The following is a 22,250-nucleotide window of genomic DNA, read 5'->3' on the forward strand; positions in this document are numbered from 1 at the left end:
GAAGCAATTTTTCCCATAGGAATCAATGTAAAAGCAAATCATGCGTGCGATTGGGGAAACCACAGGGAGGGTGGAGGCTGTTTCCTCCCAGGAGATTCCTATAGAGGCCCCACGGAGGCTTCTCCCTGCCTTTTCTGGCCCTGTTTCCTCCCAGGAGATTCCTAGAGAGGCCCCACTGAGTCTTCTCCCCACCTTTTCCGGCCCTGTTACCTCCCAGGAGATTCCTAGAGAGGCCCCACTGAGTCTTCTCCCCGCCTTTTCCGGCCCTGTTTCCTCCCAGGAGATTCCTAGAGAGGCCCCACGGAGGCTTCTCCCTGCCTTTTCCAGCCCTGTTTCCTCCTAGGAGATTCCTAGAGAGGCCCCACGGAGGCTTCTCCCCACCTTTTCCGGCCCTGTTACCTCCCAGGAGATTCCTAGAGAGACCCCACGGAGGCTTCTCCCCGCCTTTTCCGGCCCTGTTTCCTCCCAGGAGATACCTAGAGAGGCCCCATGGAGGCTTCTCCCTGCCTTTTCCTGGTTACAATTTCAGAGGCTTGGGTTTATAAGTAGAAAATGGTTCTTGAGAAGAGGCAAAAAAAATCTTGAAAACCCAGTTCTTATCTAGAAAAGTTCATAAGTAGAGGCATTTGTAGGTAGAGGTACCACTGTACTTTTTTCTTTCTTTTTTTTTTGGCATTTTGAAACCAGGCTGTTTGCTCTAGGCCTGAGCTGCAACGTGAGTGTGTTGTTGTCAGAAGAAAGCTATTCATTATCCTCCACGCCCTCCTTCCCCTGGGATACACAGCCCTTCAGCGATAGGGCAACGTAGGCAGGAGGCCTTGTTTTCACCAAGTGTGCCCTGAGTTGGCTGCAAACCAATTATCTCTTGTTTGTGGCTGAACAAAGCATGCCAGAAGCATGCTAATAGCCCCTGTAACAAGAGAACCGGCCAGGTCACAAAACACGTGTCCTTTTGCATCCGAGGATCTTTGTTGAATATGCTGTTCAGGGAAGAATGGAGGGTAAATTAAAAATGAAGCCACTCGACTATTCTGAATATAGGTGCTGACATTGAGCATTAAGCGGTAGGAAGCACCGGCAGTTGAATGCTAGAAAGAGTTGCATTTGTACTTAGTGTATTTTTCGGACTACAGTAATCCCTCGCTACTTTGCGGTTCATGTTTTGCGTATTCGCTACTTCACGGGTTTTCAAACTAAACAACGTCGCTTGGCGGGACCCAGGGGAAGAGCCTTCTCTGTGGCGGCCCCAGCCCTCTGCAACCAACTCCCCCCAGAGATTAGAATTGCCCCCACCCTCCTTGCCTTTCATAAGCTACTTAAAACCCACCTCTGCTGCCAGGCATGGGGGAATTGAGATACTCTTTCCCCCTAGGCCTTTATAATTTTATGCATGATATGTCTGTAGGTATACTTGGTTTTTATAATAATGGGTTTTTAATTGTTTTTAGTATTGGATTATTACTATATGCTGTTTTATTATTGCTGTTAGCCGCCCCGAGTCTCCGGAGAGGGGCGGCATACAAATCCAATAAATAAATAAATAATAAATAAATAAAAGGAGCTTAAATCCATTAAATCCATTGAAAATTTTAAATCCGTTAAAAATTCATAAAATTCTTCTACAGTACCACTGTACTCTATGAAAGAAACTTGTAGTTCCAGATGAGAAATGTTATAGAATGACTGTTTAATGCAAAGGGTGGGTTTTAAAAGTCCAAATACTTTCCCCTACTTCACGGAAATTCGTTTTTCACAGGTGGTCTTGAAAAATGAGGGATCACTGTATAAGGTGCACGTTTTTGTTTCACGAAAGGGGGTTAAAATATCTTATAGACCAGGGGTAGACAAAGTTGGCTCTTCTATGACATGTGGACTTCAACTCCCAGAATTCCTGAGGTAGCATGATAGGCTCAGGAATTCTGGGAGTTGAAGTCCACAAGTCATAGAAGAGCCAACTTTTCCTATTCCTGTTATAGACCAAATATTGCTGAAGTCCCACCCACCTGCCAGCCATTTTTGCCCTGTTTTTGAGGCTTTTTTCTGGTTGCTTTTTAGGTTTTTTTCACTGGTTTTTGAGGCTTTTTTCCACCCATTTTTAGAGTTTTTCAGCCTGTTTCCGAGGCTTTTACCAGCTTATTTTTGAGGCTTTGGGGGGCCATTTTCTATACTTTTTCCAGGCTGTTTTTGAAACTTTGAAAGGGCTGTTTCTTTTTGGAAAAATGCCCCCCCCAAAAGCCTCAAAAACGGACCAAAAGCCTTGAAAATGGGCAGAAAAAAAGGCCAGAAAATGGGGTGCACAGTGGCCAATTTTTTTTATTTTTTTTTTGGTTGTTGGTGTCTTCCTCTTCAAAATCTAGGTGCATCTTATAGTCTGAAAAGTACAGTAAATCCCATTTAGGACTCTTGGTCTGTGTTTTGCAGGATCCATAAGAGGTTGAGTGCAAATACTGGGATCATCCATTCCCCGAGCTATAAATATTCTCTTTTATTGATATCCATTCTTTGTTTGATTTTCTTTGAAAGCGAGCCTTTGTGTTTTCACCTCTAGAAACCGTCCTTTGATAACAAAGCAGGGGGGATGGACTGGATGACCCATAAAGTCCTTTCCTACTGTGTCATTCTAATAAGACAGTAGAAATAGATGGAAGGGGAGGGGAGGGGGATATATAATAATAATTGAATAATAATTTATTAGATTTGTATGCCACCCCTCTCCGAAGAGTCGGGGCGGCTCACAACAAGCGATAAAACAATATTGTACAGGCACAAATCTAATATTAAGAAAAAATTAAAAACCCTATCAATTTAAAAAACCAAACAGCACATACATACCAAACATAAATTATAATAAGCCTGGGGGAAAGGTGTCTCAAATCCCCCATGCCTGGCGATATAGGTTGGTCTTAAGTAGTTTACGGAAGACAAGGAGGGTGGGAGCAGTTCTAATCTCCGGGGGGAGTTGATTCCAGAGGGCCGGGGCCGCCACAGAGAAGGCTCTTCCCCTGGGGCCCGCCAGACGACATTGTTTAGTCGACGGGAACCGGAGAAGGCCAACTCTGTGGGACCTTATCGGCCGCTGGGATTCGTGCGGTAGTAGGCGGTTCCGGAGGTATTCTGGTCCAATGCCATGTAGGGCTTTAAAGGTCATGACCAACACTTTGAATTGTGACCGGAAACTGATCGGCAGCCAATGCAGGCCACGGAGTGTTGTAGAAACGTGGGCGAATCTGGGAAGCCCCACGATGGCTCTCGCAGCTGCGTTCTGCACGATCTGAAGTTTTCGAACACTTTTCAGAGGTAGCCCCATGTAGAGAGCGTTGCAGTAATCGAACCTCGATTACTCGATATGCTTCTCAACCTTGGCCGCTGGAAGATGTGTGGACTTCAACTCCCAGAATTCCCCAGCTAGCTTATAGCAAGAGTGAGTTCTAGTCCCATCTTAGCCTTGAAAGCCATCTGGGTAACTTTGGGCCAATCACCTGGAGACTGAGAGTTCTAGTCCCGCCTTAGCCATGAAAGCGTGCTGGGTCACTTTGAACCAATATACCAGGAGGTGGTGAGTTCTAGTCCCACCTTAGCCTTGAAAGCCATCTGGGTGACTTAGAACAGTGTTTCCTAAACTTGGCAACTTGGAGATATCTGGACTTCAACTCCCAAAATTCCCCAGCCAGCATTTGCTGGCTGGGGAATTCTGGGAGTTGAAGTCCAAATATATTCAAGTTGCCAAGGTTGGGAAACACTGACTTAGAACCTGCGTTCTTTGTGGTCCATAGTTGGGCCAATAAAGCTGCCTGGAGCATTCTGGGAGTTGAAGTCCACAAGCCTTAAAGTTGCCAAGTCTGTAGATCTAGGTGGATGATCTGCTTATGTGATTATCTCTAGGGCAGGTATAGCTCCTCAGGAAGGTCCTGTCAGAGCCACAAATCCTTCACAGCCTCCTCATCCCAAGCCATGATTATCCCTTAACAAGCAGCTCTCTGCATCTGTTCACACTCAGAACGCTTTGTGGGTCAGTTCCCAAAAATGCAGGTTTACTTCCAAGAGTGAGACCAGGTTCCTTCAAACTCTCATACTGCTCTGTTACACGCCAAGCCTGGTGAATACCTTTTCAGTCTACCAATAGTACAGGTATTTCAACTTATGACCAGTTAGCAACTGCAGATAGTCCTCAATTTATTTCTTTTATTTATTTGGCTGCATAGCTAGAGGTATAACAAGCAGGAAGAGGGAGATTGTGATCCCCTTATATAGAGCGCTGGTGAGACCCTATTTGGAATACTGTGTTCAGTTCTGGAGACCTCACCTACAAAAAGATATTGACAAAATTGAACGGGTCCAAAGACGGGCTACAAGAATGGTGGAAGGTCTTAAGCACAAAACGTATCAGGAAAGACTTCATGAACTCCATCTGTATAGTCTGGCGGACAGAAGGAAAAGGGGGGACATTATCGAAACATTTAAATATGTTAAAGGGTTAAATAAGGTCCAGGAGGGAAGTGTTTTTAATAGGAAAGTGAACACAAGAACAAGGGGACACAATCTGAAGTTAGTTGGGGGAAAGATCAAAAGCAACATGAGAAAATATTATTTTACTGAAAGAGTAGTAGATCCTTGGAACAAACTTCCAGCAGACGTGGTAGATAAATCCACAGTAACTGAATTTAAACCTGCCTGGGATAAACATAGATCCATTGTAAGATGAAATACAGGAAATAGTATAAGGGCAGACTAGATGGACCATGAGATCTTTTTCTGTCGTCAGTCTTCTATGTTTCTATGTTTCTATGAATATGATCCACCATGTACCAATACCAGTTCTGTATTGTCCATTTGGTCGCATCCTTCCAGCCTAGGACTATGACCGCCTGAGCGCTTTCTATCGCTGCTTCTTTTATTCCTCTAAATTCTCCCATCTCATTCCTTTTAACTAATGCCACCTTTTCCTTTGTAATTGTCCATCATATATTTAACATCCTATTAATATCCTCTTGCACTTCTTTCCAAAATTTCTGCACCTGACGTGACTCTCAACAAAATCGAGTTTGACCTCCCCTGATTTGTCGCTAATTATAATTTTTTCTGCTTCTGTAATCCAGGCTTGATTTTTTTGGGGGGGAACCCAGCGTGGACGATGGGAGGCGCAGTGAGCGCGGGAGAAGACAACGACGAGTTGATCGATAACCTGAAGGAGGCTCAGTACATCCGGTCGGAGCTGGTGGAGCAGGCCTTCCGGGCGGTGGACCGGGCCGACTATTACCTGGAGGAGTTCAAGGAGAACGCCTATAAAGATTTGGCCTGGAAACATGGCAACATCCACCTCTCCGCTCCCTGCATTTACTCCGAAGTTATGGAAGCTCTGGACCTGCAGCCTGGACTTTCCTTCTTGAACCTCGGAAGCGGCACCGGTTACCTGAGCTCCATGGTCGGGCTCATCTTGGGTGAGTTGTCTTGCGCGGATAGTCCTCGACTTGACGACCGTCCCATACAAAGCCCAAAATACCTGCTGCTGAGTGAAACGTTTGTTAAGCGAGTCTCACTCCGGTTGACCAGCTTCCTTGCCACCATGGTTATTTATTTATTTATTTATTTATTTATTTATTTATTTATTTATTTAACTCCTATGCCACCCAATCCCAAAGGACCGAGGGCAGCTTACGAACAATGTAAAAAGTACAAAAGACACCTTACAGAATAATACTATAGAGGGATATAGCATTGCTTCCAGCTGTACGGATTCAGCTCCAGTGATCTTAGAAGCCGATGTCTTAGAAGAACTTGAACGATTTAAGATAAATAAGGCAATGGGTCCAGATGGCATCCACCCTAGAGTTCTTAAAGAACTCAGATCTGTCATTGCTACCCCCCTGACTGATTTGTTTAACCAATCCCTGTTAACAGGAGATGTTCCTGAGGATTGGAGAATGGCCAGTGTTGTGCCTATCCACAAGAAGGGCAGTAGAGAAGAAGCTGGTAACTACAGGCCAGTTAGCTTGACATCAGTTGTAGTTAAAATGATGGAGACTCTACTCAAAAAGAGGATAAATCAGTACCTAAAAAACAATAACTTATTGGACCCAAATCAGCATGGCTTTACTGAAGGCAAATCATGTCAGACTAATCTCATTGATTTCTTTGACTATGTCACAAAGGTGTTGGATCAAGGTGGTGCCGTGGATATTGTCTATCTGGACTTCAGCAAAGCCTTTGATACGGTTCCATATAAAGAGCTGATAGATAAATTAATGAAGATTGGACTTAATCCCTGGATAGTTCAATGGATTTGCAGCTGGCTGAAGCATAGACATCAGAGAGTTATTGTTAATGGCGAGTATTCTGAGCAGAGACAGGTTACAAGTTGTGTGCCACAAGGGTCTGTTCTGGGTCCTATTCTTTTTAATATGTTTGTGAGTGACATAGGGGAAGGTTTGGTAGGGAAGGTTTGCCTATTTGCCGATGACTCTAAAGTGTGCAATAGGGTTGATATTCCTGGAGGTGTCTGTAATATGGTAAATGATTTAGCTTTACTAGATAAATGGTCAAAGCAATGGAAACTGCAGTTTAATGTTTCCAAATGTAAAATAATGCACTTGGGGAAAAGGAATCCTCAATCTGAGTATTGTATTGGCAGTTCTGTGTTAGCAAATACTTCAGAAGAGAAGGATTTAGGGGTAGTGATTTCTGACAGTCTCAAAATGGGTGAACAGTGCAGTCAGGCGGTAGGGAAAGCAAGTAGGGTGGCACAGTGGTTAGTGTGCGTCACTGCAGGCTCCTTCAGCTAACTGCTAGCTGTAGTTCAGCAGTTCAAATCTCACCACCGGCTCAAGGTTGACTCAGCCTTCCCTCCTTCCGAGGTGAGTCAAATGAGGACCCGGATTGTTGGGGGGCAATACGCTGATTCTGTAAACGGATTAGAGAGGCCTGTAAAAGCACTATGAAGCGGTATATAAGTCTAAATGCTATTGCTATTTGCTAATTGGTTGATTGAATTCGTTGATTGATTTTAATATACAGTAATACCCCGGTTATTGCGTCCCCAACCATTGCGAACAGGGTAATTTGCGATTTTTCAACCCGGAAGTCAAAACACCATCTGCGCATGCGTGCCCTTTTTTCTATGGGCACGCATGCGTAGATGGCACACGGCAGATCAGCTGCTGGGCGGCTTCCCTGGGTCTTCCCCCTCTTGCTGGCGGGAGGGCGAGCAGCGGGCATCAGCAAGGAGTTTCCCCACCGCCCACGCAAACTCCTCGCTGCCGCCCGCCCTTCGCCCGCCCACACCGTTCATTCTCGCCGCTTTGGAGCTGAGTCCTGAAGCGAATTCGCTTCAGGACTCAGCTCCAAAGCGGCGAGAGCGAGCGCGGACAAGCCGTTCGCTGGCGCTAGCTCTCGCCGCTTTGGAGCTGAGTCCTGAAGCGAATTTGCTTCAGGACTAAGCTCCAAAGCGGCGAGAGCGAGCGTGGACAAGCCGTTCGCTGGCGCTAGCTCTCGCCGCTTTGGAGCTGAGTCCTGAAGCGAATTCGTTTCAGGACTCAGCTCCAAAGCGGCGAGAGCGAGCATGGACAAGCCGTTCGCTGGCGCTAGCTCTCGCCGCTTTGGAGCTGAGTCCTGAAGCGAATTTGCTTCAGGACTCAGCTCCAAAGCGGCGAGAGCGAGCGCCAGCAAACGGCTTGTCCGCCGCCTGCCTGCCCGCTAGCGAGGAGCCGAAGATTGGGGGCGGCGCGGCTGTTTTAAAACGTCGCCACCGGCATGGGGGGCTTGCCAGCACCCCCCGGACCCCCAACCCGGATTTGGGGGGCTGCTAGGAAGCCCCCCATGCCGGCGGCGACGTTTTAAAACAGCCGCGCCGCCCCCAATCTTCGGCTCCTCGCTAGCGCTGCGGAAGTAAAAACACCATCTGCACATGCGCAGATGGTGTTTTTACTTCCGCAGCGCTACTTCGCGAAAACCCACTCGTTGCGGGGGGTCCTGGAACGGAACCCTCGCAACGAGCGGGGGATCACTGTATTGGGTTTTTAGCTTGTAGTTTTTTAACTAATTAGATTTGTTTGTACGCATTGTTTTATATTGTATCTTGTGAGCCGCCCCGAGTCTGCGGAGAGGGGCGGCTTACAAATCTAAATAAATAAAATAATAACAATAATAATAATAATAATAATAACAACAACAACATAATGCTAAACTTAAACATAAGCAAAATAAGTGTCCTCATTTATCTGAACTTACTTTGCTTATGTCTTGTTTAGCATTATATTATTATTATTATTAATTATTATTATTATTGTGTCAATACAACTCGTTTGCTGAGTTGTATTGACATAATAATAATAATAATAATAACAATGCTAAACATAAACATAAGCGAAGTAAGTGTCCTCATTTATCTGAACTTACTTTGCTTATGTTTATGTTCAGCATTATATTATTATTATTATTATTATTATTATTATTATTATTATTATTATTATGTCAATGCAACTCGTTTGCTGAGTTGTATTGACATAATAATAATAATAATAATAATAATAATAATAACAACAACATAATGCTAAACTTAAACATAAGCAAAATAAGTGTCCTCATTTATGTGAACTTACTTTGCTTATGTCGTTTAGCATTATATTATTATTATTATTATTATTATTGTGTCAATACAACTCGTTTGCTGAGTTGTATTGACATAATAATAATAATAATAATAATAATAATATAATGCTGAACATAAACATAAGCAAAGTAAGTGTCCTCATTTATCTGAACTTACTTTGCTTATGTTTATGTTCAGCATTATATTATTATTATTATTATTATTATTATGTCAATGCAACTCATTTGCTGAGTTGTATTGACATAATAATAATAATAATAATAATAATAATAATAATAATAATATGCTGAACATAAACATAAGCAAAGTAAGTTCAGATAAATGAGGACAATAGGGCAGTAGGACAGGGGCGGTAGGCACAGTGGTGCGCTTATGCACGCCTCTTACAGAACAGTTTTTCTGCATCTGTGGAGTATTCCCGAGCGCTGTCACATCCTCCCTGCCTCGCTTCAGTTGTCGGTTTAAACCAGGGATTTTTCTAGCATGAACACGAGTTACTGTGTGACCTTCCACCCACTTTGGAACAAATTGAGTACTCAGCACTATGTTGAATTAGTATCCTGCGGGCAAACTGCTAGCATCGCTGTATTTTATAGCTCTCTCTCACTTCACTGTAAAATTATTTTACAGTTCCCAAAAGCCCTGGTCCTTTGAGGAGATAAGAAAGGCTGCAGGAAATTTTTCTTTCCTTCCAGTTTGAATCAGCTTTAGGTCCTGAAAATATAGCAACTATTAGAGAATATTTCCCTAGCTGGCTTCGATTGGGGTCCTCTGCCCCTTCTCCATATTCTGCCTCTAAAATGTTTCTTTGTTTGCCTATTTTTTGATTTAAGATAGCTTATTTTTTACTGGATCTAGGCCTCTTGCAACTTGGTTCAGCTGCCTCAACTGTGTCACACTTATTTATTTATTTCAATTTCTAAGCCGCCCATCTCCTGACAGACTCAGGGTGGCTTACAACTATAAAACAAGAATCAAAAATAAAAACCTCAATATTAAAAAAAACATTCGTCCATCTATCATTCATCGGTACTGGCCGAAGTTGAGTGTTTTTAAGGCTTTTCAGAAGGCCAGGAGGATGGGGGCATTGCGAATCTCTGGGGGGAGTTGGTTCCAGAGGTCCGGAGCCACCACAGAGAAGACCCTCCTTTTCCCAATGCAGCTCGTGTAGAGATGAAATAACATGGGAATACCTGCGTGTACCTGTTATTGCACGCGCTGCTGTGAGCCGCGCCGAGTCTGCGGAGAGGGGCGGCATACAATTCTAATAAATAATAATAATAATATTTTTGCACCAGCTGAAGTCTCCCAACACTCTTCAAGGGTAGCCCCGTGTAGAGTGCATTGCAATTGTCAAGACGACAGGTGATGAGGGAATGAGTGACTGTGCGGAGCACCTCCTGGTCAAGGTAGGGCTGCAACTGGCGGACAAGTCAAACCTGTGCAAAAGCCCCCCTAGCCACAGCTGAGAGATGTTGCTCTTGTCTCAGCTATGGGTCTAGGATAGTGTTTCCCAACTTTGGCAACTTGAAGATATTTGGACATCAACTCCCAGAATTCCCCAGCCAGCAAATGCTGGCTGGGGAATTCTGGGAGTTGAAGTCCAGATATCTTCAAGTTGCCAAGGTTGGGAAACATTGGTCTAGGACAGTGTTTCCCAACCAGTGTGCCACGAAGAAGGAAGCTCAGCTTCTGGTCTTGCAACTTTTTGCTGAGAGTGCAAAGAGCAAAAAGTTGTGAGACCGGAAGCTGAGCTTCCTTCTTTGCGCCTTCCAGGTTTTCCTGCAGCTGCAGTGCCTCGCCCGGCTGGAGCTTCCCTGGCGGTGGCAGCAGGTGACCTTTGGGGCCTGGCGGGAGGGCGGCAGCAGCAGCGGCAATGGGCAGTAGCTGCTGGGCGGTGGCAGGGTGGTCGGCTGCGAGCCAGAACTCCAGGAAAGAGGCACTGATGGCGGCGGCTGGACATGTTGCTGTATGCCATACATGCTGGTATTGTGTGGCTGGCACTTGCCTGCTGGCTAGGCCGGGACGGAGGCTCCAGCCCCACGGCCATGCCCAGTGTAATGCCAGCATGTACAGCGTCTAGCAACACGTCCAGCCACCGTCGGTGCCTCCATTCCAGAACTCCGCCTCACAGCTGACCACCCTGCCACCGTGGCTACTGGCCAATGCCGCTGCTGCGGCGTGGTGTACGAGAAAGAGAGAGAGAAAGAAAGAGATAGCAAGAGAGGGAGAGAGAGGGGGGGAGAGAGAAAGAGAGAGAAAGCAAAAAAGAGAGAGAGAGAAAGAGAGAGATACCAAGAAAGAGAGAGAGAGGGCGAGAGAGGGAGAGAGAGGGAGAGAGAGGGAGGAGAGAGAAAGACAGCAAGAGAGAGAGAGAGAGAAAGAGGGGGAAAGGAGGGTGAGGGAAAGTTAAATGAGTTGGATTTTGGGTTGTTAGATTGAGTCCCCTAATTTGATGCCTTCTGCTGAGAAAAACTGCGGCTGTTCCTTTGTCTGGATCGTTCACTGTTGTGTCGGCTCTACTTTGTATGTCAACACAGCACAGCAAGACAGGTCTGGGTGACCTGTGGATCCTCCCTGTGCACAGACATCTGCAGAGGTTATTGCGAAAGTTTGGGAATAAAAGCAAATTGAAAACCTTAAGAATGTTGTCTGTGCTGCACGAGAAGAGCCGACAGGTTTCAGTCTCTCCATGTTCGGACTTAGCAAAAGGAGGGGAAAAATAAAGAAAAGCTAAGCGTTAAAAGCTGCTTTCTGCTACTCCTTGTGTATAGCATTGCATCAGTAAATGGGGCTTTAAAGGAGAGTTTCTAAAATCTAGAGAAATAATTAGGCTCTTTATAAATATTCTAGGAAACTGAAAATAAGGTGAATATTGGGTAGTCCTCAACGAATAGAATAGAATAGAGAAGAGAATTAGAATAGGATAGGATAGAAAAGAGAAGAGAATAGGAATGAAGAATAGAATAGAATAGAATAGAACATAAGAAGAGCCATGCTGAATCAGGCCAAAACCCATCAAGTCCAGCATTCTGTATCCCACAGTGGCCCACCAATTGTCCATGGGGATCTTGAGCAAAAATAGAAGGCAAGACTCTCCCTTTCCCTTGACCCCCAACAAATGGTACTCAAGGGAATCCTGCCTGCCTCAAGCAACATAGAGGCGGCACATGGACATCCGTTTGAATAACCACTGATACACTTGGCATCCATGAATCTGTCTAATCCTGCCTTGAAGCTATCCAGGCTGACAGCTGTCGCCTCTGGAAGTGAATTCCATAAACCAACGACCTTCTGGGTGAAGAAATATTTCCCTTGATTTGTCCTCATTTCTTACCTATGAGCTTTAGGGAGTGACCCCTCATCCTAGTATTGTGTGATAGAGAAAAGAATTTTTCTCTATCCACCTTTTCTATCCCATGCATGATTTTATACACTTCGATCAAGTCACCCCTTAAACGCCGTCTTTCAAGGCTGAAGAGACCAAGGCATTGCAACCTGGTTTCATAAGGGAGGGGCTCCATTCCCTTGATCATTCTTGTTGCCCTTTTTTGCACCTTTTCCAGTTCCATTCTATCCTTCTTGAGGTGCAGTGACCAGGACTGTACACAGTACTCCAAGTGTGGTCTCACCATCTCACAATAGAATTCTTTTATTGGCCAAGTGTGATTGCACACACAAGGAATTTGTCTTTGGTGCAGATGCTCTCAGTGTACAGAAAAGAAAATATAGATTTGTCAAGAATCATGTGGTACAACACTTAATGATTGTCATAGGGGTCAAATAAGCAATGAAGAAACAATCAATATTAATAAAAATGTTAGGATACAAGCAACAAGTTACAGTCATACAGTCTTAAGTGGGAGGAAATGGGTGACAGGTATGATGAGAAAAAACATATGACTCTAGAAAGAGTGCAGAGAAGAGCGACAAAGCTGATTAGGGGGTTAGAGGTTAAAACATATGAGGAACAGCTGCAGGAACTGGGCATGGCTAGTTTAAGAAAAAGAAGGACCAGGGGAGACATGATAGCAGCCTTCCAATATCTCAGGAGTTGCCCCAGGAATGAAATGCTACCAGTTCAGCCCGGTTCAGGCATGCCAATAGCAGCGGCCGCCAGTGGTTCGGAGAACCAGTAGCAGTGGCAGGAAGAGGCTCCGCCTACCCACCCGGATGCCGCCATTTTTTTCCATTCACCCTCTGCAAATGCGCAAAGCGTTTTCTGCGTGCACAGAGGGTGAAAAAGCGTGCAAGTGACCCGCGCAGGGGCAAAAAAGTACGAGCACTTTGGAACCAGTAGGAAAGGTAAGTAGGTTTCACCATCATCGTAAATATGAGTCAGTTGCCAAGCATCCACTGCATAGTTCAACTGTACTGATAAATAAAACTAATATATTTAGACATGACTTTAAATGAGGTATAACAAGCAGGAAGAGGGAGATTGTGATCCCCTTATATAGAGCGCTGGTGAGACCACATTTGGAGTACTGTGCTCAGCTCTGGAGACCTCACCTACAAAAAGATATTGACAAAATTGAACGGGTCCAAAGACGGGCTACAAGAATGGTGGAAGGTCTTAAGCATAAAACGTATCAGGAAAGACTTCAAGAACTCAATCTGTATAGTCTGGAGGACAGAAGGAAAAGGGGGGACATGATCGAAACATTTAAATATGTTAAAGGGTTAAATAAGGTCCAGGAGGGAAGTGTTTTTAATAGGAAAGTGAACACAAGAACAAGAGGACACAATCTGAAGTTAGTTGGGGGAAAGATCAAAAGCAACATGAGAAAATATTATTTCACTGAAAGAGTAGTAGATGCTTGGAACTAACTTCCAGCAGACGTGGTAGATAAATCCACAGTAACTGAATTTAAACATGCCTGGGATAAACACATATCCATTGCAAGATAAAATACAGGAAATAGTATAAGGGCAGACTAGATGGACCATGAGGTCTTTTTCTGCCGTCAGACTTCTATGTTTCTATGAATCCCTGCCCATTATGGGCCAATAAAATTGCAATAATGCTGCTTTGGTTTGTTTTTCAAGCCCTGGGGGGATGGATGGGGGAACTGGTTGAACACAGTCTGTATGTTTCCTGCCTTTTGTAACTGTCTCTTTGCATTCCTTAAACATCTAGGTCCTTTTGGAATAAATCATGGCATAGAGCTTCACGCCGACGTTATAGAATACGCGAAGCAGAAACTGGACATCTTCATCAGGACAAGCGACAGCTTTGACAAGTAAGTTGAGAGGGTCCCTTAGCTTGCCCTAAAGCAGATTTTCAGAAAAAGTCCTACTCTTCAGATAGCAGTTGCTAGTTCAGGGATGGCGAACCTATGGCACAGGTGCCCTAGGTGGCACGCAGAGCTATATCTGCTGGCACATGAGTTGTTTGTTTGTTTGGTTGGTTGGTTGGTTGGTTGGTTGGTTGGTTGGTTGGTTAGGTAGTTAGTTAGTTAGTTAGTTAGTTAGTTAGTTAGTTAGTTAGTTAGTTAGTTAGTTAGTTAGTTGTTAATAATAATAATAATAATAATAATAATAATAATAATAATAATAATAATAATAATAATAATTTATTAGATTTGTATGCCGCCCCTCTCCGAAGACACTCGGGGCGGCTCACAACAACGATAAAAACAATATTATAATTGCACAAATCTAATATTAAAAAACTAAAAACCCTACCATAATTAAAAACCATGCCTCAAATCCCCCATGCCTGGCGGTATAGGTGGGTCTTAAGTAGTTTACGGAAGACAAGGAGGGTGGGAGCAGTTCTAATCTCCGGGGGGAGTTGATTCCAGAGGGCCGGGGCCGCCACAGAGAAAGCTCTTCCCCTGGGTCCCGCCAGACGTTGTTTAGTTGACGGGACCCGGAGAAGGCCAACTCTGTGGGACCTTATCGACCGCTGGGATTCATGCGGTAGCAGGCGGTTCTGGAGGTACTCTGGTCCAATGCCATGAAGGGCTTTAAAGGTCATTACCAACACTTTGAATTGTGACCGGAAACTGATCGGCAGGCAATGCAGGCCACGGAGTGTTGCAAAAACGTGGGCGAATCTTGGAAGCCCCACGATGGCTCTCGCGGCCGCATTCTGCACGATCTGAAGTTTCCAAACACTTTTCAAAGATAGCCCCATGTAGAGAGCGTTGCAGTAATCGAACCTCGAGGTGATGAGGGCATGAGTGACTGTGAACAATGACTCCCTGTCCAAATAGGGCCGCAACTGGTGCACCAGGCGAACCTGGGCAAACGGCCTCCTCGCCACAGCTGAAAGATGATGTTAGTTAGTTAGTTAGTTAGTTAGTTAGTTAGTTAGTTAGTTAGTTAGTTAGTTAGTTAGTTAGTCAGTCCAATACAAATTGAAAGTTAAAGAGAATAAAAACATGTAGTAGTAAATGTTGTGGTTATCTCTGGCCCAGCTCCTGCTTTTTTTCATCGGGTGCCAAAAGAGCATTGACTTATGGATGTGGGATAGCGCGCATGTGCGATAGCGCATGCCCAAGCTCTTTTGGCACCCGAGGAAAAAAGGGTTCACCATCACTGCCCTATTCAATTCTATTCTATTCCTTTTTCTCTTCTCATCTCTTCATTCTATTCCTTATTCCAGTGTTTCCCAACCTTGGCAACTTGAAGACATCTGGACTTCAACTCCTAGTATTCCCCAGCCAGCGAATGCTGGCTGGGGAATTCTGGGAGTTGAAGTCCAGATGTCTTCAAGTTGCCAAGGTTGGGAAACACTGCCTTATTCTATTCCCTCTCCTCTCATCTTCTAATTATTCTATTCCCTGTTTCATTCCATTCTACTCCACTCTATTTTGCAAATGAACCAGTTTGATATAGAGGCTGAGGCATCAGGCTAGAAACCCGGATATTGTAAGTTCTAGTCCTACCTTAAGCATGAAAGCTGGCTGGGTGATTTTGGCCCAATGACCGGGAGACTGTGAGTTCTAGTTCCACCTTATTGAACAGCCAACTGGGTGACGCTGGGCCAGTCTTTCTCTCTCTCTCTCTCTCCACCCACCCATCCTCAAAAGATTGTTATTGTGTGGAGGTAAACAGGAGAAGAAAGAAGGCACTCGGTATGTTCGCCATCTTGAGTTCTGCGAAAAGTGTGGTTAAAAAAAAGAAAAGAAATCTAATCTAAATAAACTGGCTTCAATTCTGAATTCTCATGCCGTGTTGAACGTCTGATTCTCAGCCCAACCTCTTTCCTTCCTTCTTTCCGAGGTTTGAGTTCTGCGAGCCGTCCTTTGTCTCTGGAAACTGCTTAGAAATCTCTCCGGAATGCTCCCAATACGACCGCGTCTACTGCGGAGCCGGCGTCCAGAAGGAGCACGAAGATTACATGAAGAACCTGCTGAAAGTCGGGGGGGATTCTGGTCATGCCCCTGGAGGAGAAGGTTTGTGGGTGGGATGGTGCCTTCGGTTGTCTCTGATATACCCTGTTTCCCCGAAAATAAGACACACACCAAAAGTAAGACATAGGAGAGGTTTCGTAGAATTGCCTAATATAAGACACCCCTCGAAAGTAAGACATAGAAGAGGTTTCGGAGAATTGCCTAATATAAGACACCCCCCAAAAGTAAGACATAGGAGAGGTTTTGGAGAATTGCCTAATGTAAGACACACACACACACACGAAAGTAAGACATATACCGTAGTTTTAAATACGGTAGGGGGCAGTGTTCCCTCTAATATCCTGTTCCAAATAACCATAGGCAAAGGAATCTATATAATTTGTTAGAATAATTTTACTGTGTTTTATCATTTATAATTTAATAATTATAAGCTAAACTAGTAATTGGTGGCATTGATAGCGCTTGATAGATATTGCTTCTATTTATGAAATCTTTGATTGATAGACATAAGAGTTCCAATTTACCATATTTAAAGCTTATTATAAATGAATTGTTTAGTGGAAGACTTAATTCTTCTTCATTTAAAAAAAAATAAGACATCCCCTGAAAATAACATATAGAGCCGGGGTGGCGCAGCAGGTAGAGTGCTGTACTGCAGGCCACTGAAGCTGACTGTAGATCTGTAGGTCAGCGGTTCAAATCTCATCACCGGCTCAAGGTTGGCTCAGCCTTCTATCCTTCCGAGGTGGGTAAAATGAGGACCCAGATTGTGGGGGCAATAGGCTGGCTCTGTTAAAAAGTGCTATTGCTAACATGTTGTAAGCCGCCCGAATGATTGATTGATAGATAGATAGATAGGTAGATAGATAGATAGATAGATAGATAGATAGATAGATAGATAGATAGATAGATAGATAGATAGATAGATAGATAGATAGATAGATAGGTAGCACATCTTTAGGAGCAAAAATTAATATAAGACGCTGTCTTATTTTTGGGGAAACAGGGTACTGTTTTTTTAAATTCTGTAAATTCCATAAAGAGGGAACTTGATGTCTCGTCATCTAGCCAAGAAACAAATGAGATTAAACAGATCTGAGATGGCTGCGGGAAGGAGAGTGGGAGACCTAGAGAAGGAGGAAGCCAAGTGGGAGAAAGAAGGGAGAGAGAGAAGAGACAGAAGGAGGGAGGGAGAGAGAGAGAGAGAAATAAGAGAGAAAGAGCTGAAATTATTAGACCTTTAGAATAAGAATAATAGAATAAGAAGACAGGGTGGGTGGGGGCAGTATGAATATCTGGAAGGAGTTGATTCCATAGGGCTGGGGCTGCCACAGAGAAGGCTCTTCCCTTAGGCCAGGAGAGCAACTCCCAGAATTCCTTAGGCAATGGGGCCATGGCTAAGGCTTCTGGGAGCTGAAGTCCATCAACACCTACATCACCTACAAAAAGATATGGATAAAATTGAACAGGCGGGTCCAAAGACGGGCTACAATAATGGAGGGAGGTCTTAAGCATGAAACTTATTAGGAAAGACTTCACAAACTCAATCTGTATAGTCTGGAGGACAGAAGGGAAAGGGGGGACATGATCGAAACATTTAAATAGACACAAGAACAGTTTTTTTCCCGAACGCCATCACTCTACTAAACAAATAATTCCCTCAACACTGTCAGACTTTCTACTAAATCTGCACTTCTATTCTACTAGATTTTCTCATCATTCCTATCACCCATTTCCTCCCATGTTGACTGTATGACTGTAACTTGTTGCTTATATCCTAAGATTTTTATTAATATTGCTTCTTCATTGCTTATTTGACCCCCATGACAATCATTAAGTGTTGTACCACATGATTCTTGACAAATGTATATTTTATTTTATGTATGTTGAGAGCATATGCACCAAGACAAATTCCTTGTGTGTCCAATCACACTTGGCCAATAAAAATTCTATTCTATTCTATTCTATTCTAAAGGTTTAAATAAGGTTCAGGAGGGAAGTGTTTTTAATAGGAAAGTGAACACAAGAACAAAAGGGCACAAACTGAGGTTAGTTGGGGGGAAGATCAGAAACAATGTGAGAAAATATTATTTTACTGAAAGAGTAGTAGATGCTTGGAACAAACTTCCAGCAGACGTGGTTGGCAAATCCACAGTCACTGAATTTAAACCTGCCTGGGACAAACATAGATCCATCCTAAGATAAAATATAGGAAATAGTATAAGGGCAGACTAGATGAACCAAGAGGTATTTTTCTGCCATCTATGTTTCTATGTAATACTCGTACAACTGCTGGGTTTTTAGGGCCACATTTGCAACGTCTGAAGCAGAGAAGTCTCTGTGTATGTGCTTGTGGGGTTGGGGGCTGGTTGTGTTTGGTGATTTCTGGCACGGCACCCGTTTCACCTTCTGCTTTGTCGTTCCCTGCAGCTGACGAAGATTACTCGGACAGGCCTGTCCGCCTGGGACACCAAGAAAATCTTGGCGGTTTCCTTTGCTCCTCTGATCCAACCCAACCACTTAGATTCAGGGAAGTCAAGACTGGTTCATTTGCGTAAGTCAACCACATCGACCTGTCCCTGTTTGTGTGTTGCTTCATTCCCTTTTGAAGATTGGGTCTAGTGCAGTGATGGCGAACCTTTTTTTCGTCGGGTGCTGAAAGCGTGTGTGTGTGCACCAGTTGCGACCCTATTTGGACCGGGAGTCTCTGCTCACAGTCACTCATGCCCTCATCACCTCGAGGCTCGACTACTGTAACGCTCTCTACATGGGGCTACCTTTGAAAAGTGTTCGGAAACTTCAGATCGTGCAGAATGCAGCTGCGAGAGCAATCATGGGCTTTCCCAAATATGCCCATGTTACAGCAACACTCCGCAGTCTGCATTGGTTGCCGATCGGTTTCCGGTCACAATTCAAAGTGTTGGTTATGACCTATAAAGCCCTTCATGGCACCGGACCAGATTATCTCAGGGACCGCCTTCTGCTGCACGAATCCCAGCAACCAGTTAGGTCCCACAGAGTGGGTCTTCTCCAGGTCCCGTCAACTAAACAATGCCGCTTGGCAGGACCCAGGGGAAGAGCCTTCTCTGTGGCGGCCCCGGCCCTCTGGAACCAACTCCCTCCAGAGATTAGAATTGCCCCCACCCTCCTTGCCTTTCGTAAGCTACTTAAAACCCACCTCTGCTGCCAGGCATGGGGGAATTGAGATACTCTTTCCCCCTAGGCCTTTACAATTTTATGCATGGTATGTCTGTATGTATGTTTGGTTTTTTATATTAATGGGTTTTTAATCGTTTTTAGTATTGGATTATTGTTGTACGCTGTTTTATGATTGCTTTTAGCCGCCCCGAGTCTTCAGAGAGGGGCGGCATATAAATCCAATAAATAAATAAATAATAAATAAATAAATAAATAAATGTGCGCTATCGCACATGCACGAGTGCCCACACCCATAATTCAGTGCATGGGGACGGCAAAAACAGCTTCCCCCAAACCCCGGAGGCCCTCTGGAGGCCTGTTTCCCAACTTCTGGTGGGCCCAACAGGCTCGTGTTTCGCCCTCCCCAGGCTACAAAGGCTTCCCTGGAGCCGGGGGAAGGTAAAAACGCCCTCTCCCATCTTCCTAGAGGCCCTCTGGAAGCCAAAAACACTCTCCCAGGGCCTCTATGAGCCAAAAATCAGTTGGCCAGCACACTCATTTATTTATTTATTATTTATTTATTATTTAGATTTGTATGCCGCCCCTCTCCGCAGACTCGGGGCAGCTCACAGCAAAACAAAACAATTCATGACAAATCTAAATTATAATTTAAAATATTTTAAAAAACCCATTTACTAAACAAACATACCTACAAACATACCATGTATAAATTGTATATGCCCGTGGGAGATGTCTCAGTTCCCCCATGCCTGACGACAAAGGTGGGTTTTAAGGAGCTTACGAAAGGCAAGGAGAGTAGGGGCAGTCCTAATCTCTGGGGGGAGCTGGTTCCAGAGAGTCGGGGCCGCCACAGAGAAGGCTCTTCCCCTGGGTCCCGCCAACCGACATTGTTTAGTTGACGGGACCCGGAGAAGGCCCACTCTGTTGGACCTAACCGGTCACTGGGATTCGTGCGGGAGAAGGCGGTCTCGGAGATATTCTGGTCCAATGCCATGAAGGGCTTTAAAGGTCATAACCAACACTTTGAATTGTGACCGGAAACTGATCGGCAACCAATGCAGACTGCGGAGTGATGGTGAAACATGGGCATACCTAGGTAAGCCCATGACTGCTCTCGCAGCTGCATTCTGCACGATCTGAAGTTTCCGAACACTCATGCCCGCTAGAGCTGAGCTAGGGCAACAGCTTGGTGCCAGCCGACGTGGCTCTGCTTGCCACCTGTGGCACCCGTGCCATAGGTTCGCCATCACTGGTACAGGGTCTGCTGGGGGGTGGGATTGGACTAGATGACCTACAAGGTCCCTTCCAACTCTGTCAATCTGTTAAACCTCTGTTCTATCGGTTTCGTTTCTTCTAAACTGAGCCAGGTATAAATTTCCAGCTCCAACGTGGGTTCCCTCCCCTGTTCCCTTCTCCCCTTTCCCCTTTTCAGCCCCGCTGACCGTCCGCAGCCTACAGGACCTGGCTCGCATCGCCATCCGCGGCACCATTAAGAAGCTGATCCACCGAGAAGCAGCCGGCAAAAACGGAAACGGGCTCCGGAACCCGCCGAGGTTTAAACGGCGGCGCATACGGCACCGCCGGATGGAGACCATCGTCTTCTTGGACAAAGAGGTCTTTGCGAGCCGGATCTCCAACCCTATGGAGGATAGCAATTGCGAGGAATTGGAAGAAGATTGCCGGGAAGAGGTGGAGAAACCCCTGCCGGAACTGAAGCCCGAACCGGCCATAAACACCTTGAGAGAGAAAATCCTCGGCCTCCCTCTGCCCGACCCTTTGAAATATTACCTGCTTTATTATAGAGAGAAATAGGAGCCTTGGGAAGCAGCGGTCAAGGGAGGGAGGCAGGACAATGACACTCTCAGCGGGGCTGACACCACGCGAGGCCCCTCGCTTGCCTTTTCACACAAACCACCCACGTGGGGCCGAGAGCTAAACTGGGGGCACGTGGCTGTGCCAGGATTTTAAAGATGGGATCGCTCCTTTTAATTCTTTTTCCTCCCCACCAGATCCTTTCCCCTTGATTTGTACGCTCCACCTTGGTCCCGAGCAAGAAAGTTATTTGGAGGGGAAGAGAGTGCGGCAAGGCCATCCCGTGTATCTGACGGAAGTGAGGGTTTCGTGCTGGTTTTTAAAAAGGAAAAAGAAAGAAACTGAAAGGAAAATCACACATTTGCTGAAATATCTGTGAATATCTCTACTGTTGGTGTTTGTTTTTCGTTCGTTCGTTCCTCTCTCTCTCTCTCTCTCTCTCTCTCTCTCTCTCTCTCTCTCTCTCTCCCTCCCTCCCTCTCCCTCTCTCTCTCTGTCTCTCCCTCTCTCTCCTTCTCTTCCTCCCTCTCTCCCTCTCTCTGTCTCTCCCTTCTTCCCTCTCTCTCTCCTTCCCTCTCCCCCTTCATCCCTCCCTCTCTCTCCCTCTCCCTCCCATCCTCCTTCTCTGTCTCTCCCTCTCTCTCTCTCTCCCTCCATCTCTTTTTCCCTCCCTCGCTCCCCCTCCCTCTCTCTCTCTCTCTCCCTCTCCCTCTCTGTCCCTCCCTCTCTCTCTCTCCTTCTCTTCCTCCCTCTCTCCCTTCTTCCCTCTCTCTCTCCTTCCCTCTCCCCCTTCATCCCTCCCTCTCTCTCCCTCTCCCTCCCTCCCTCTCTCTCTCTGTCTCTCCCTCTCTCTCCATCCCTCCCATCCTCCTTCTCTCTTTCTCTCCCTCTCTCTCTCTCTCTCTCCCTCCATCTCTTTCTCCCTCCCTCGCTCCCCCTCCCTCTCTCTCTCTCTCTCCCTCTCCCTCTCTGTCCCTCCCTTCCTTCCTCCCTCCCTCTTTCCGTCTCTCCCTCTCTCTCTCCCTCTCTGTCTCTCCCTCCCTTCCTATCTCTCTCTGTCTCTCCCTCTCTCTCCCTCCATCTCTCTCTCTGTCTCTCCCTCTCTCTCCCTCCATCTCTCTCTCTGTCTCTCCCTCTCTCTCCCTCCATCTCTCTCTCTGTCTCTCCCTCTCTCTCCCTCCATCTCTCCCTCCCTCTCCTTCTCCCTCTCTCCTTTCCTCCCTTTCTCTCTCTCTCTCTTCCAGAAAGCAGTTTCAGGAAATAGTTTGGCAGGACCCAAACGCCTCGATTGACCTGCAAAAAAAAAAAAA

The 22,250-nt window shown here is 45.5% G+C and overlaps 1 protein-coding gene across 1 annotated transcript; it reads left to right on the top strand.

Moving 5' to 3' along the window:
• Nucleotides 1-5,076: 5,076 nt before the first annotated feature.
• Nucleotides 5,077-21,281, top strand: PCMTD2 (protein-L-isoaspartate (D-aspartate) O-methyltransferase domain containing 2). The gene is given in 6 exon segments (XM_070744444.1): nucleotides 5,077-5,438; nucleotides 13,746-13,848; nucleotides 15,839-15,977; nucleotides 15,979-16,011; nucleotides 18,400-18,523; nucleotides 20,561-21,281. Coding segments are annotated over 6 exon segments (1,086 nt in total). The 5' UTR covers nucleotides 5,077-5,131; the 3' UTR covers nucleotides 20,941-21,281.
• Nucleotides 21,282-22,250: the final 969 nt, after the last annotated feature.

Source organism: Erythrolamprus reginae, chromosome 3 (genome assembly GCF_031021105.1).
Source record: "Erythrolamprus reginae isolate rEryReg1 chromosome 3, rEryReg1.hap1, whole genome shotgun sequence".
Taxonomy (NCBI): domain Eukaryota; kingdom Metazoa; phylum Chordata; class Lepidosauria; order Squamata; family Dipsadidae; genus Erythrolamprus; species Erythrolamprus reginae.